Source organism: Oncorhynchus nerka, linkage group LG11 (genome assembly GCF_034236695.1).
Source record: "Oncorhynchus nerka isolate Pitt River linkage group LG11, Oner_Uvic_2.0, whole genome shotgun sequence".
Classification (NCBI taxonomy): Eukaryota; Metazoa; Chordata; class Actinopteri; order Salmoniformes; family Salmonidae; genus Oncorhynchus; species Oncorhynchus nerka.
The window spans coordinates 44533985-44549406 of record NC_088406.1 but is presented as its reverse complement, the minus strand read 5'-3'; the positions used below and the strand labels follow the sequence as shown (position 1 = coordinate 44549406).

General features: G+C 52.9%; 1 protein-coding gene across 1 annotated transcript in view; it reads right to left on the bottom strand.

The window, feature by feature from the left end:
• The window catches only part of LOC115137806 (zinc finger protein neuro-d4-like), an 87627-nt gene that overhangs the window by 46537 nt on the left and 25668 nt on the right, over nucleotides 1–15422 (bottom strand). Inside the window, exons 4-5 of the mRNA XM_065024568.1 lie at nucleotides 13194–13301; nucleotides 12729–12856 (exon numbers count right to left, since the gene is read on the bottom strand). Coding sequence (XP_064880640.1) covers nucleotides 12729–12856; nucleotides 13194–13301 — 236 coding nt within the window. The remainder of the gene's footprint in view (nucleotides 1–12728; nucleotides 12857–13193; nucleotides 13302–15422) is intronic.

Here is a 15422-nt window from a genome sequence, read left to right as displayed (position 1 = left end):
AGAACTAGAGAGGGAGGTAGAGAGAACCAGAGAGCTAGAGGGAGAGAGAGAACCAGAGAGCTAGAGAGAGAACCAGAGATGGAGAGAGAGAACCAGAGAGTGAGAGAGAGAACCAGAGAGCTAGAGAGAGAACCAGAGAGCTAGAGAGAGAACCAGAGAGGGAGAGAGAGAACCAGAGAGGGAGAGAGAGAACCAGAGAGGGAGAGAGAGAACCAGAGAGGGAGAGAGAGAACCAGAGAGGGAGAGACAACCAGAGAGGGAGAGAGAGAACCAGAGAGGGAGAGAGAGAACCAGAGAGGGAGAGCGATAACTAGAGAGAGAGAACCAGAGAGAGCGAGAGAGAGACAGAGAGGGAGAGAGAGTGAACCAGAGGGGGAGAGAGAACTAGAGAGAGAGAACCAGAGAGTGTGAGAGAGAGACAGAGGGAGAGAGAGTGAACCAGAGGGGGAGAGAGAGAGAACCAGAGAGAGCGAGAGAGAGACACAGGGAGAGAGAGTGAACCAGAGGGGGAGAGAGAACTAGAGAGGGAGGTAGAGAGAACCAGAGAGCTAGAGGGAGAGAGAGAACCAGAGAGCTAGAGAGAGAACCAGAGATGGAGAGAGAGAACCAGAGAGTGAGAGAGATCCAGAGAGGGAGAGAGAGAACCAGAGAGGGAGAGAGAGAACCAGAGAGCTAGAGAGAGAACCAGAGAGCTAGAGAGAGAACCAGAGAGGGAGAGAGAGAACCAGAGAGGGAGAGAGAGAACCAGAGAGGGAGAGAGAACCAGAGAGGAGAGAGAGAACCAGAGAGGGAGAGAGAACCAGAGAGGGAGAGAGAGAACCAGAGAGGGAGAGAGAACCAGAGAGGGAGAGAGACAACCAGAGAGGGAGAGAGAGAACCAGAGAGGGAGAGAGAGAACCAGAGAGGGAGAGAGAGAACCAGAGAGGGAGAGAGAACCAGAGAGGGAGAGAGAACCAGAGAGAGAGAACCAGAGAGTGCGAGAGAGAGACAGAGGGAGAGAGAGTGAACCAGAGGGGGAGAGAGAGAGAACCAGAGAGAGCGAGAGAGAGACAGAGGGAGAGAGAGTGAACCAGAGGGGGAGAGAGAACTAGAGAGAGAGAACCAGAGAGTGCGAGAGAGAGACAGAGGGAGAGAGAGTGAACCAGAGGGGGAGAGAGAGAGAACCAGAGAGAGCGAGAGAGAGACAGAGGGAGAGAGAGTGAACCAGAGGGGGAGAGAGAACTAGAGAGGGAGGTAGAGAGAACCAGAGAGCTAGAGGGAGAGAGAGAACCAGAGAGCTAGAGAGAACCAGAGAGGGAGAGAGAGAACCAGAGAGGGAGAGACAACCAGAGAGGGAGAGAGAGAACCAGAGAGGGAGAGAGAGAACCAGAGAGGGAGAGAGAACCAGAGAGGGAGAGACAACCAGAGAGGGAGAGAGAGAACCAGAGAGGGAGAGAGAGAGAGAACCAGAGAGGGAGAGAGAGAGAGAACCAGAGAGGGAGAGACAACCAGAGAGGGAGAGACAACCAGAGAGGGAGAGACAACCAGAGAGGGAGAGAGAGAACCAGAGAGGGAGAGAGAGAACCAGAGAGGTATAGAGAGAACCAGAGAGGGAGAGACAACCAGAGAGGGAGAGAGAGAACCAGAGAGGGAGAGAGAGAACCAGAGAGGGAGAGACAACCAGAGAGGGAGAGAGAGAACCAGAGAGGGAGAGAGAGAACCAGAGAGGGAGAGAGAACCAGAGAGGGAGAGAGAGAACCAGAGAGCTAGAGAGAGAACCAGAGAGGGAGAGAGAGAACCAGAGAGGGAGAGAAAGAACCAGAAAGCTAGAGAGAGAACCAGAGAGGGAGAGAGAGAACCAGAGAGCTAGAGAGAGAACCATAGAGCTAGAGAGAGAACCAGAGAGGGAGAGAGAGAACCAGAGAGCTAGAGAGAACCAGAGAGGGAGAGAGAGAACCAGAGAGCTAGAGAGAGAACCAGAGAGGGAGAGAGAGAACCAGAGAGCTAGAGAGAGAACCAGAGAGCTAGAGAGAACCAGAGAGGGAGAGAGAGAAACAGAGGGCTAGAGAGAGAGAAACAGAGAGCTAGAGAGAGAACCAGAGAGCTAGAGAGAGAACCAGAGAGCTAGAGAGAGAACCAGAGAGGGAGAGAGAGAACCAGAGAGGGAGAGAGAGAACCAGAGAGGGAGAGAGAGAACCAGAGAGGGAGAGAGAGAACCAGAGAGGGAGAGAGAGAACCAGAGAGGGAGAGAGAGAACCAGAGAGGGAGAGACAACCAGAGAGGGAGAGAGAGAACCAGAGAGGGAGAGAGAACCAGAGAGGGAGAGAGAGAACCAGAGAGGGAGAGAGAGAACCAGAGAGGGAGAGAGAGAACCAGAGAGGGAGAGAGAACCAGAGAGGGAGAAAGAGAACCAGAGAGGGAGAGAGAGAACCAGAGAGGGAGAGACAACCAGAGAGGGAGAGAGAGAACCAGAGAGGGAGAGAGAGAACCAGAGAGGGAGAGAGAACCAGAGAGAGGGAGAGAGAGAACCAGAGAGGGAGAGAGAGAACCAGAGAGGGAGAGAGAGAGAACCAGAGAGGGAGAGAGAACCAGAGAGGGAGAGAGAGAACCAGAGAGGGAGAGAGAGAGAGAACCAGAGAGGGAGAGAGAGAGAGAACCAGAGAGGAGAGAGAGAACCAGAGAGGGAGAGAGAGAGAGAACCAGAGAGGGAGAGAGAGAACCAGAGAGGAGAGAGAGAACCAGAGAGGGAGAGACAACCAGAGAGGGAGAGAGAGAACCAGAGAGGGAGAGAGAGAACCAGAGAGGGAGAGAGAACCAGAGAGGGAGAGAGAGAACCAGAGAGGGAGAGAGAACCAGAGAGGGAGAGAGAACCAGAGAGGGAGAGAGAGAACCAGAGAGGGAGAGAGAACCAGAGAGCTAGAGAGAGAACCAGAGAGGAGAGAGAGAACCAGAGAGCGAGAGAGAGAAACCAGAGAGCTAGAGAGAGAACCAGAGAGGGAGAGAGAGAACCAGAGAGCTAGAGAGAGAACCAGAGAGCTAGAGAGAGAACCAGAGAGGAGAGCGATAACTAGAGAGAGAGAACCAGAGAGAGCGAGAGAGAGACAGAGAGGGAGAGAGTGAACCAGAGACAGAGAGAGAACTAGAGAGAGAGAACCAGAGAGTGCGAGAGAGAGACAGAGGGAGAGAGAGGAACCAGAGGGGAGAGAGAGAGAGAACCAGAGAGAGCGAGAGAGAGACACAGGGAGAGAGTGAACCAGAGGGGGAGAGAGAGAACTAGAGAGGGAGGTAGAGAGAACCAGAGAGCTAGAGGGAGAGAGAGAACCAGAGAGCTAGAGAGAGAAACCAGAGATGGAGAGAGAGAAGAACCAGAGAGTGAGAGAGATCCAGAGAGGGAGAGAGAGAACCAGAGAGGGAGAGAGAGAACCAGAGAGCTAGAGAGAGAACCAGAGAGCTAGAGAGAGAACCAGAGAGGGAGAGAGAGAACCAGAGAGGGAGAGAGAGAACCAGAGAGGGAGAGAGAGAACCAGAGAGGGAGAGAGAACCAGAGAGGGAGAGAGAACCAGAGAGGGAGAGAGAACCAGAGAGGGAGAGAGAGAACCAGAGAGGGAGAGAGAACCAGAGAGGGAGAGAGAGAACCAGAGAGGGAGAGACAACCAGAGAGGGAGAGAGAGAACCAGAGAGGGAGAGAGAGAACCAGAGAGGGAGAGAGAGAACCAGAGAGGGAGAGAGAACCAGAGAGAGAGAACCAGAGAGTGCGAGAGAGAGACAGAGGGAGAGAGAGTGAACCAGAGGGGGAGAGAGAGAGAACCAGAGAGAGCGAGAGAGAGACAGAGGGAGAGAGAGGAACCAGAGGGGAGAGAGAGAACAGAGAGAGAGAGAACCAGAGAAGCGAGAGAGAGACAGAGGGAGAGAGAGAAACCAGAGGGGGAGAGAGAGAGAACCAGAGAGAGCGAGAGAGAGACAGAGGGAGAGAGAGTGAACCAGAGGGGGAGAGAGAACTAGAGAGGGAGGTAGAGAGAACCAGAGAGCTAGAGGGAGAGAGAGAACCAGAGAGCTAGAGAGAACCAGAGAGGGAGAGAGAGAACCAGAGAGGGAGAGACAACCAGAGAGGGAGAGAGAGAACCAGAGAGGGAGAGAGAGAACCAGAGAGGGAGAGAACCAGAGAGGGAGAGACAACCAGAGAGGGAGAGAGAGAACCAGAGAGGGAGGGAGAGAGAGAACCAGAGAGGAGAGAGAGAGAGAACCAGAGAGGGAGAGACAACCAGAGAGGGAGAGACAACCAGAGAGGGAGAGACAACCAGAGAGGGGAGAGAGAGAACCAGAGGGAGAGAGAGAACCAGAGAGGTATAGAGAGAACCAGAGAGGGAGAGACAACCAGAGAGGGAGAGAGAGAACCAGAGAGGGAGAGAGAGAACCAGAGAGGGAGAGACAACCAGAGAGGGAGAGAGAGAACCAGAGAGGGAGAGAGAGAACCAGAGAGGGAGAGAGAACCAGAGAGGGAGAGAGAGAACCAGAGAGCTAGAGAGAGAGAACCAGAGAGGGAGAGAGAGAACCAGAGAGGGAGAGAAAGAACCAGAAAGCTAGAGAGAGAACCAGAGAGGGAGAGAGAGAACCAGAGAGCTAGAGAGAGAACCATAGAGCTAGAGAGAGAACCAGAGAGGGAGAGAGAGAAACCAGAGAGCTAGAGAGAACCAGAGAGGGAGAGAGAGAACCAGAGAGCTAGAGAGAGAACCAGAGAGGGAGAGAGAGAACCAGAGAGCTAGAGAGAGAACCAGAGAGCTAGAGAGAGAACCAGAGAGGGAGAGAGAGAAACAGAGGGCTAGAGAGAGAGAAACAGAGAGCTAGAGAGAGAGAACCAGAGAGCTAGAGAGAGAACCAGAGAGCTAGAGAGAGAACCAGAGAGGGAGAGAGAGAACCAGAGAGGGAGAGAGAGAACCAGAGAGGGAGAGAGAGAACCAGAGAGGGAGAGAGAGAACCAGAGAGGGAGAGAGAGAACCAGAGAGGGAGAGAGAGAACCAGAGAGGGAGAGAGAGAACCAGAGAGGGAGAGACAACCAGAGAGGGAGAGAGAGAACCAGAGAGGGAGAGAGAACCAGAGAGGGAGAGAGAGAACCAGAGAGGGAGAGAGAACCAGAGAGGGAGAGAGAGAACCAGAGAGGGAGAGACAACCAGAGAGGGAGAGAGAGAACCAGAGAGGGAGAGAGAGAACCAGAGAGGGAGAGAGAGAACCAGAGAGTGAGAGAGATCCAGAGAGGGAGAGAGAGAACCAGAGAGGGAGAGAGAGAACCAGAGAGCTAGAGAGAGAACCAGAGAGCTAGAGAGAGAACCAGAGAGGAGAGAGAGAGAACCAGAGAGGGAGAGAGAGAACCAGAGAGGGGAGAGAGAGAACCAGAGAGGGAGAGAGAACCAGAGAGGGAGAGAGAACCAGAGAGGGAGAGAGAACCAGAGAGGGAGAGAGAGAACCAGAGAGGGAGAGAGAACCAGAGAGGGAGAGAGAGAACCAGAGAGGGAGAGACAACCAGAGAGGGAGAGAGAGAACCAGAGAGGGAGAGAGAGAACCAGAGAGGGAGAGAGAGAACCAGAGAGGGAGAGAGAACCAGAGAGAGAGAACCAGAGAGTGCGAGAGAGAGACAGAGGGAGAGAGAGTGAACCAGAGGGGGAGAGAGAGAGAACCAGAGAGAGCGAGAGAGAGACAGAGGGAGAGAGAGTGAACCAGAGGGGGAGAGAGAACTAGAGAGAGAGAACCAGAGAGGCGAGAGAGAGACAGAGGGAGAGAGAGAGGAACCAGAGGGGGAGAGAGAGAGAACCAGAGAGAGGAGAGAGAGAGACAGAGGGAGAGAGAGTGAACCAGAGGGGGAGAGAGAACTAGAGAGGGAGGTAGAGAGAGAACCAGAGAGCTAGAGGGAGAGAGAGAACCAGAGAGCTAGAGAGAACCAGAGAGGGAGAGAGAGAACCAGAGAGGGAGAGACAACCAGAGAGGGAGAGAGAGAACCAGAGAGGGAGAGAGAGAACCAGAGAGGGAGAGAGAACGAGAGAGGGAGAGACAACCAGAGAGGGAGAGAGAGAACCAGAGAGGGAGAGAGAGAGAGAACCAGAGAGGGAGAGAGAGAGAGAACCAGAGAGGGAGAGACAACCAGAGAGGGAGAGACAACCAGAGAGGGAGAGACAACCAGAGAGGGAGAGAGAGAACCAGAGAGGGAGAGAGAGAACCAGAGAGGTATAGAGAGAACCAGAGAGGGAGAGACAACCAGAGAGGGAGAGAGAGAACCAGAGAGGGAGAGAGAGAACCAGAGAGGGGAGAGACAACCAGAGAGGGAGAGAGAGAACCAGAGAGGGAGAGAGAGAACCAGAGAGGGAGAGAGAACCAGAGAGGGAGAGACAACCAGAGAGGGAGAGAGAGAACCAGAGAGCTAGAGAGAGAACCAGAGAGGGAGAGAGAGAACCAGAGAGGGAGAGAAAGAACCAGAAAGCTAGAGAGAGAACCAGAGAGGGAGAGAGAGAACCAGAGAGCTAGAGAGAGAACCATAGAGCTAGAGAGAGAACCAGAGAGGGAGAGAGAGAACCAGAGAGCTAGAGAGAACCAGAGAGGGAGAGAGAGAACCAGAGAGCTAGAGAGAGAACCAGAGAGGGAGAGAGAGAACCAGAGAGCTAGAGAGAGAACCAGAGAGCTAGAGAGAACCAGAGAGGGAGAGAGAGAAACAGAGGGCTAGAGAGAGAGAAACAGAGAGCTAGAGAGAGAACCAGAGAGGGAGAGAGAGAACCAGAGAGCTAGAGAGAGAGAACCAGAGAGGGAGAGAGATAACCATAGTGGGAGAGAGAGAACCAGAGAGGGAGAGAGAGAACCAGAGAGGGAGAGAGAGAACCAGAGAGGGAGAGAGAACCAGAGAGGGAGAGACAACCAGAGAGGGAGAGAGAGAACCAGAGAGGGAGAGAGAGAGACAACCAGAGAGGGAGAGAGAGAACCAGAGAGGGAGAGAGAGAACCAGAGAGGAGAGAGAGAACCAGAGAGGGAGAGAGAACCAGAGAGGGAGAGACAACCAGAGAGGGAGAGAGAGAACCAGAGAGGGAGAGAGAGAACCAGAGAGGTATAGAGAGAACCAGAGAGGGAGAGACAACCAGAGAGGGAGAGAGAGAACCAGAGAGGGAGAGAGAGAACCAGAGAGGGAGAGACAACCAGAGAGGGAGAGAGAGAACCAGAGAGGGAGAGAGAGAACCAGAGAGGGAGAGAGAGAACCAGAGAGCTAGAGAGAGAACCAGAGAGGGAGAGAGAGAACCAGAGAGGGAGAGAAAGAACCAGAAAGCTAGAGAGAGAACCAGAGAGGGAGAGAGAGAACCAGAGAGCTAGAGAGAGAACCATAGAGCTAGAGAGAGAACCAGAGAGGGAGAGAGAGAACCAGAGAGCTAGAGAGAACCAGAGAGGGAGAGAGAGAACCAGAGAGCTAGAGAGAGAACCAGAGAGGGAGAGAGAGAACCAGAGAGCTAGAGAGAGAACCAGAGAGCTAGAGAGAACCAGAGAGGGAGAGAGAGAAACAGAGGGCTAGAGAGAGAGAAACAGAGAGCTAGAGAGAGAACCAGAGAGGGAGAGAGAGAACCAGAGAGCTAGAGAGAGAGAACCAGAGAGGGAGAGAGATAACCATAGTGGGAGAGAGAGAACCAGAGAGGGAGAGAGAGAACCAGAGAGGGAGAGAACCATAGTGGGAGAGAGAGAACCAGAGAGGGAGAGAGAGAAACATATAGCTAGAGAGAGAGAACCAGAGAGGGAGAGAGAGAACCAGAGAGGGAGAGAGAGAACCAGAGAGCTAGAGAGAGAACCAGAGAGGGAGAGAAAGAACCAGAGAGCTAGAGAGAGAACCAGAGAGGGAGAGAGAGAACCAGAGAGCTAGAGAGAGAACCATAGAGCTAGAGAGAGAACCAGAGAGCTAGAGAGAACCAGAGAGGGAGAGAGAGAACCAGAGAGCTAGAGAGAGAACCAGAGAGCGAGAGAGAGAACCAGAGAGCTAGAGAGAGAACCAGAGAGCTAGAGAGAACCAGAGAGGGAGAGAGAGAACCAGAGAGCTAGAGAGAGAACCAGAGAGCTAGAGAGAGAACCAGAGAGGGAGAGAGAGAACCAGAGAGCTAGAGAGAGAGAACCAGAGAGGGAGAGAGATAACTAGAGAGAGAGAACCAGAGAGAGCGAGAGAGAGACAGAGAGGGAGAGAGAGTGAACCAGAGGGGGAGAGAGAACTAGAGAGAGAGAACCAGAGAGTGCGAGAGAGAGACAGAGGGAGAGAGAGTGAACCAGAGGGGGAGAGAGAGAGAACCAGAGAGAGCGAGAGAGAGACAGAGGGAGAGAGAGTGAACCAGAGGGGGAGAGAGAACTAGAGAGGGAGGTAGAGAGAACCAGAGAGCTAGAGGGAGAGAGAGAACCAGAGAGCTAGAGAGAGAACCAGAGATGGAGAGAGAGAACCAGAGAGCTAGAGAGAGAACCAGAGAGCTAGAGAGAGAACCAGAGAGCTAGAGAGAGAACCAGAGAGGGAGAGAGAGAACCAGAGAGGGAGAGAGAGAACCAGAGAGGGAGAGAGAGAACCAGAGAGGGAGAGAGAGAACCAGAGAGGGAGAGAGAGAACCAGAGAGGGAGAGACAACCAGAGAGGGAGAGAGAGAACCAGAGAGGGAGAGAGAACCAGAGAGGGAGAGAGAGAACCAGAGAGGGAGAGAGAGAACCAGAGAGGGAGAGAGAACCAGAGAGGGAGAGAGAACCAGAGAGGGAGAAAGAGAACCAGAGAGGGAGAGAGAGAACCAGAGAGGGAGAGACAACCAGAGAGGGAGAGAGAGAACCAGAGAGGGAGAGAGAGAACCAGAGAGGGAGAGAGAACCAGAGAGGGAGAGAGAGAACCAGAGAGGGAGAGAGAGAACCAGAGAGGGAGAGAGAACCAGAGAGGGAGAGAGAACCAGAGAGAGGAGAGAGAGAGAACCAGAGAGGGAGAGAGAGAACCAGAGAGGGAGAGAGAGAGAGAACCAGAGAGGGAGAGAGAGAGAGAACCAGAGAGGGAGAGAGAGAACCAGAGAGGGAGAGAGAGAGAGAACCAGAGAGGGAGAGAGAGAACCAGAGAGGGAGAGAGAGAACCAGAGAGGGAGAGACAACCAGAGAGGGAGAGAGAGAACCAGAGAGGGAGAGAGAGAACCAGAGAGGGAGAGAGAACCAGAGAGGGAGAGAGAGAACCAGAGAGGGAGAGAGAACCAGAGAGGGAGAGAGAACCAGAGAGGGAGAGAGAGAACCAGAGAGGGAGAGAGAACCAGAGAGCTAGAGAGAGAACCAGAGAGCGAGAGAGAGAACCAGAGAGCGAGAGAGAGAACCAGAGAGCTAGAGAGAACCAGAGAGGGAGAGAGAGAACCAGAGAGCTAGAGAGAGAACCAGAGAGCTAGAGAGAGAACCAGAGAGGGAGAGAGAGAACCAGAGAGCTAGAGAGAGAGAACCAGAGAGGGAGAGAGATAACTAGAGAGAGAGAACCAGAGAGAGCGAGAGAGAGAGAGTGAACCAGAGGGGGAGAGAGAACTAGAGAGAGAGAACCAGAGAGTGCGAGAGAGAGACAGGGGGAGAGAGAGTGAACCAGAGGGGGAGAGAGAGAGAACCAGAGAGAGCGAGAGAGAGACAGAGGGAGAGAGAGTGAACCAGAGGGGGAGAGAGAACTAGAGAGGGAGGTAGAGAGAACCAGAGAGCTAGAGGGAGAGAGAGAACCAGAGAGCTAGAGAGAGAACCAGAGATGGAGAGAGAGAACCAGAGAGGGAGAGAGAGATCCAGAGAGGGAGAGAGAGAACCAGAGAGGGAGAGAGAGAACCAGAGAGCTAGAGAGAGAACCAGAGAGCTAGAGAGAGAACCAGAGAGGGAGAGAGAGAACCAGAGAGGGAGAGAGAGAACCAGAGAGGGAGAGAGAGAACCAGAGAGGAGAGAGAGAACCAGAGAGGGAGAGAGAACCAGAGAGGGAGAGAGAGAACCAGAGAGGGAGAGAGAACCAGAGAGGGAGAGAGAGAACCAGAGAGGGAGAGAGAGAACCAGAGAGGGAAAGAGAACCAGAGAGGGAGAGAGAGAACCACAGAGGGAGAGACAGCCAGAGAGGGAGAGAGAGAACCAGAGAGGGAGAGAGAACCAGAGAGGGAGAGAGAGAACCAGAGAGGGAGAGAGAACCAGAGAGGGAGAGAGAGAGAGAACCAGAGAGGGAGAGAGAGAGAGAACCAGAGAGGGAGAGAGAGAACCAGAGGGAGAGAGAGAACCAGAGAGGGAGAGAGAGAACCAGAGAGGGAGAGAGAGAACCAGAGAGGGAGAGACAACCAGAGAGGGAGAGAGACAACCAGAGAGGGAGAGAGAGAACCAGAGAGGGAGAGAGAGAACCAGAGAGGGATAGAGAGAACCAGAGAGGGATAGAGAGAACCAGAGTGGGAGAGACAACCAGAGAGGGAGAGACAACCAGAGAGGGAGAGAGAGAACCAGAGAGGGAGAGAGAGAACCAGAGAGGGAGAGAGAACCAGAGAGGGAGAGACAACCAGAGAGGGAGAGAGAACCAGAGAGGGAGAGAGAGAACCAGAGAGGGAGAGAGAGAACCAGAGAGGGAGAGACAACCAGAGAGGGAGAGAGACAACCAGAGAGGGAGAGAGAGAACCAGAGAGGGAGAGAGAGAACCAGAGAGGGATAGAGAGAACCAGAGAGGGATAGAGAGAACCAGAGTGGGAGAGACAACCAGAGAGGGAGAGACAACCAGAGAGGGAGAGAGAGAACCAGAGAGGGAGAGAGAGAACCAGAGAGGGAGAGAGAACCAGAGAGGGAGAGACAACCAGAGAGGGAGAGACAACCAGAGAGGGAGAGAGAGAACCAGAGAGCTAGAGAGAGAACCAGAGAGGGAGAGAGAGAACCAGAGAGGGAGAGAGAGAACCAGAGAGGGAGAGAGAACCAGAGAGGGAGAGAGACAACCAGAGAGGGAGAGAGAGAACCAGAGAGGGAGAGAGAGAACCAGAGAGGGAGAGAGAACCAGAGAGGGAGAGAGACAACCAGAGAGGGAGAGAGAGAACCAGAGAGGGAGAGAGAGAACCAGAGAGGGAGAGAGAGAACCAGAGAGGGAGAGAGACAACCAGAGAGGGAGAGAGAGAACCAGAGAGGGAGAGAGACTACCAGAGGGAGAGAGAGAACCAGAGAGGGAGAGAGACAACCAGAGAGGGAGAGAGAGAACCAGAGAGGGGAGAGACAACCAGAGAGGGAGAGAGAGAACCAGAGAGGGAGAGAGACAACCAGAGAGGGAGACAGAGAACCAGAGAGGGAGAGAGAGAACCAGAGAGGGAGAGAGACAACCAGAGAGGGAGAGAGAGAACCAGAGAGGGAGAGAGAGAACCAGAGAGGGAGAGAGAGAATCAGAGAGGGAGAGAGAACCAGAGAGGGAGAGAGACAACCAGAGAGGGAGAGAGACAACCAGAGAGGGAGAGAGAGAACCAGAGAGGGAGAGACAACCAGAGAGGGAGAGAGAGAACCAGAGAGGGAGAGAGACAACCAGAGAGGGAGAGTGAGAACCAGAGAGGGAGAGAGAGAACCAGAGAGGGAGAGAGAGAACCAGAGAGGGAGAGAGAGAACCAGAGAGGGAGAGAGACAACCAGAGAGGGAGAGAGAGAACCAGAGAGGGAGAGAGACAACCAGAGGGAGAGAGAGAACCAGAGAGGGAGAGAGAGAATCAGAGAGGGAGAGAGAACCAGAGAGGGAGAGAGACAACCAGAGAGGGAGAGAGAGAACCAGAGAGGGAGAGAGACAACCAGAGAGGGAGAGAGAGAACCAGAGAGGGAGAGACAACCAGAGAGGGAGAGAGAGAACCAGAGAGGGAGAGAGACAACCAGAGAGGGAGAGTGAGAACCAGAGAGGGAGAGAGAGAACCAGAGAGGGAGAGAGAGAACCAGAGAGGGAGAGAGACAACCAGAGAGGGAGAGAGAACCAGAGAGGGAGAGAGACAACCAGAGAGGGAGAGAGAGAACCAGAGAGGGAGAGAGAGAACCAGAGAGGGAGAGAGACAACCAGAGGGAGAGAGAGAACCAGAGAGGGAGAGAGACAACCAGAGAGGGAGAGAGACAACCAGAGAGGGAGAGAGAGAACCAGAGAGGGAGAGACAACCAGAGAGGGAGAGAGAGAACCAGAGAGGGAGAGAGACAACCAGAGAGGGAGAGAGACAACCAGAGAGGGAGACAGAGAACCAGAGAGGGAGAGAGAGAACCAGAGAGGGAGAGAGACAACCAGAGAGGGAGAGAGAGAACCAGAGAGGGAGAGAGAGAACCAGAGAGGGAGAGAGAGAATCAGAGAGGGAGAGAGAGAACCAGAGAGGGAGAGAGAGAATCAGAGAGGGAGAGAGAACCAGAGAGGGAGAGAGTCAACCAGAGAGGGAGAGAGACAACCAGAGAGGGAGAGAGAGAACCAGAGAGGGAGAGACAACCAGAGAGGGAGAGAGAGAACCAGAGAGGGAGAGAGACAACCAGAGAGGGAGAGTGAGAACCAGAGAGGGAGAGAGAGAACCAGAGAGGGAGAGAGGAGAATAAAGAAACTACACAGCAACTCCAAGGTGAAGACGTAGAGGAATGGGTCAGAGGGCTCCAAGAGAGCATGACAAAGGGAAACTAGAACTTGCGTACCCATGTGTGTGTGTGTGTGTGTGTGTGTGTGTGTGTGTGTGTGTGTGTGTGTGTGTGTGTGTGTGTGTGTGTGTGTGTGTGTGGGCCACCATGAGTGATTCTAAGCTCCTCTTACCTGGCACTCGCTCATAGGTTCCTCTTCCTTGGTCTCCACCTTCTTGTCCAGAGTCTCTCCACTGAGCAGTGATTCCAACACCGGCCCCTCCGGCAAGCCCCCTTCCTTCTTCAGAGACGCCTCGTAGTCTGAACACACACACACCATACAGTAACATTCCCCTGCTACTACATGTTAGAATTCATTCCCAGCTACCTCTTTGCCCTGACAGACAGTACACCACAGGAGGCTGCTGAGGGGAGGACGGCTCATAATAATGTCTAGAACGGAGTGAATGGAATGGCATCAAACACCTGGAAACCATGGAAACCATGTTTCTGACGTATTTGTTACCATTCCACTTTTTCCACTGAAGCCATTACCAGGAGCCCGTTCTCCACAATTAAAAAGCCACCAGCCTCCTGTGGTTTTTCTCCGTCATTCTACGGCCTCCTCATCCTCCTTTCCAGTTCTCTTGTCTCGTACCGATCTTAAACTCAATGGGTCCGAGGCGCGGGTCCTCCAGAATGTTTAGCCGTCTCTTCTTGCGCCAGCAGCGCGCAGGGTAAGTATACAACTGTCCTGGGGCCAAACCTGGGGGCCAAACAAAGAACAATGCAACAAGTTTGTGAAAAACTGCTAAAACAGACTCAACTATACTGAAGGGGTTATGGTGATGATGTTATCCACTTTAAATAGAAGGGACATGTTCGTTTTTTTGTGCAAACAGAAATTCTAAGCTTTTATGGTCTCTGTGCTTGACAAACCTGTACCTCCATCAGTCTCTGTGCTTGACAAACCTATACCTCCAACAGTCTCGGTGCTTGACAAACCTGTACCTCCATCAGTCTCTGTGCTTGACAAACCTATACCTCCATCAGTCTCTGTGCTTGACAAACCTGTACCTCCATCAGTCTCTGTTCTTGACAAACCTATACCTCCATCAGTCTCTGTGGTTGACAAACCTATACCTCCATCAGTCTCTGTGCTTGACAAACCTGTACCTCAATCAGTCTCTGTGCTTGACAAACCTATACCTCCATCAGTCTCTGTGGTTGACAAACCTATACCTCCATCAGTCTCTGTGCTTGACAAACCTGTACCTCAATCAGTCTCTGTGCTTGACAAACATATACCTCCATCAGTCTCTGTGCTTGACAAACCTGTACCTCCATCAGTCTCTGTGCTTGACAAACCTATACCTCCATCAGTCTCTGTGCTTGACAAACCTGTACCTCCATCAGTCTCTGTGCTTGACAAACATATACCTCCATCAGTCTCTGTGCTTGACAAACCTGTACCTCCATCAGTCTCTGTGCTTGACAAACCTATACCTCCATCAGTCTCTGTGTTTGACAAACCTATACCTCTATCAGTCTCTGTGCTTGACAAACCTATACCTCCATCAGTCTCTGTGCTTGACAAACCTATACCTCCATCAGTCTCTGTGCTTGACAAACCTGTACCTCCATCAGTCTCTGTGCTTGACAAACCTATACCTCCATCAGTCTCTGTGCTTGACAAACCTGTACCTCCATCAGTCTCTGTGCTTGACAAACATATACCTCCATCAGTCTCTGTGCTTGACAAACCTGTACCTCCATCAGTCTCTGTGCTTGACAAACCTATACCTCCATCAGTCTCTGTGCTTGACAAACCTGTACCTCCATCAATCTCTGTGGTTGACAAACCTATACCTCCATCAGTCTCTGTGCTTGACAAACATATACCTCCATCAGTCTCTGTGCTTGACAAACCTGTACCTCCATCAGTCTCTGTGCTTGACAAACCTATACCTCCATCAGTCTCTGAGAGAGAAGGATAGTGAGGGAGGGGAGGGGAGGAAAAGAGAGAGTGAAGAGAGGGGAGAGAGAAAGAGAGAGGGAGGAGAGGGGAGAGAGAGAAGGATAGAGTGAGGGAGGAGAGGGGGGAGAGGAGGATAGAGTGAGGGAGGAGAGGGGAGAGAGAAAGATAGAGAGGAAGGAGAGGGGAGAGAGAAGGATAGAGTGAGGGAGGAGAGGGGAGAAAGAAGGATAGAGTGAGGGAGGAGAGGGGAGAAAGAAGGATGTAGTGAGGGAGGAGAGGGGAGAAAGAAGGATATAGTGAGGGAGGAGAGGGGAGAAAGAAGGATGTAGTGAGGGAGGAGAGAAAGAAGGTGAGAGTGAGGGAGGAGAGGGGAGAGAGAAAGATAGAGAGGAAGGAGAGGGGAGAGAGAATGATATAGTGAGGGAGGAGAGGGGAGGGGAGAAAGAAGGATGTAGTGAGGGAGGAGAGGGGAGAAAGAAGGATAGAGAGGAAGGAGAGGGGAGAGAGAAGGATAGAGTGAGGGAGGAGAGGGGAGAGAGAAAGATAGAGAGGAAGGAGAGGGGAGACAGAAGGATAGAGTGAGGGAGGAGAGGGAGAGAGAAGGACAGTGAGGGAGGGGAGGGGAGAGAGAAAGAGAGAGGGAGGAAGGAGAGGGGAGAGACAAAGATGAGGAGAGAAATATAGAGGGAGGAGAGGGGAGAGAGAAAGATAGAGAGAGGGAGTAGAGGGGAGAGAAAAAGAGAGAGAGGAGAGGGGAGAGAGAAAGATAGAGAGAGGGAGAAGAGGGGGAGAGAACGATAGAGAGAGGGAGAAGATGGGAGAACAACACAGAGGACAAAGGGCTGCTGAGAGCAGAGGAGAACTGAACTCGGAACGCCTGGAGGCTGTGTTCCAGACCTCCCTACCCCA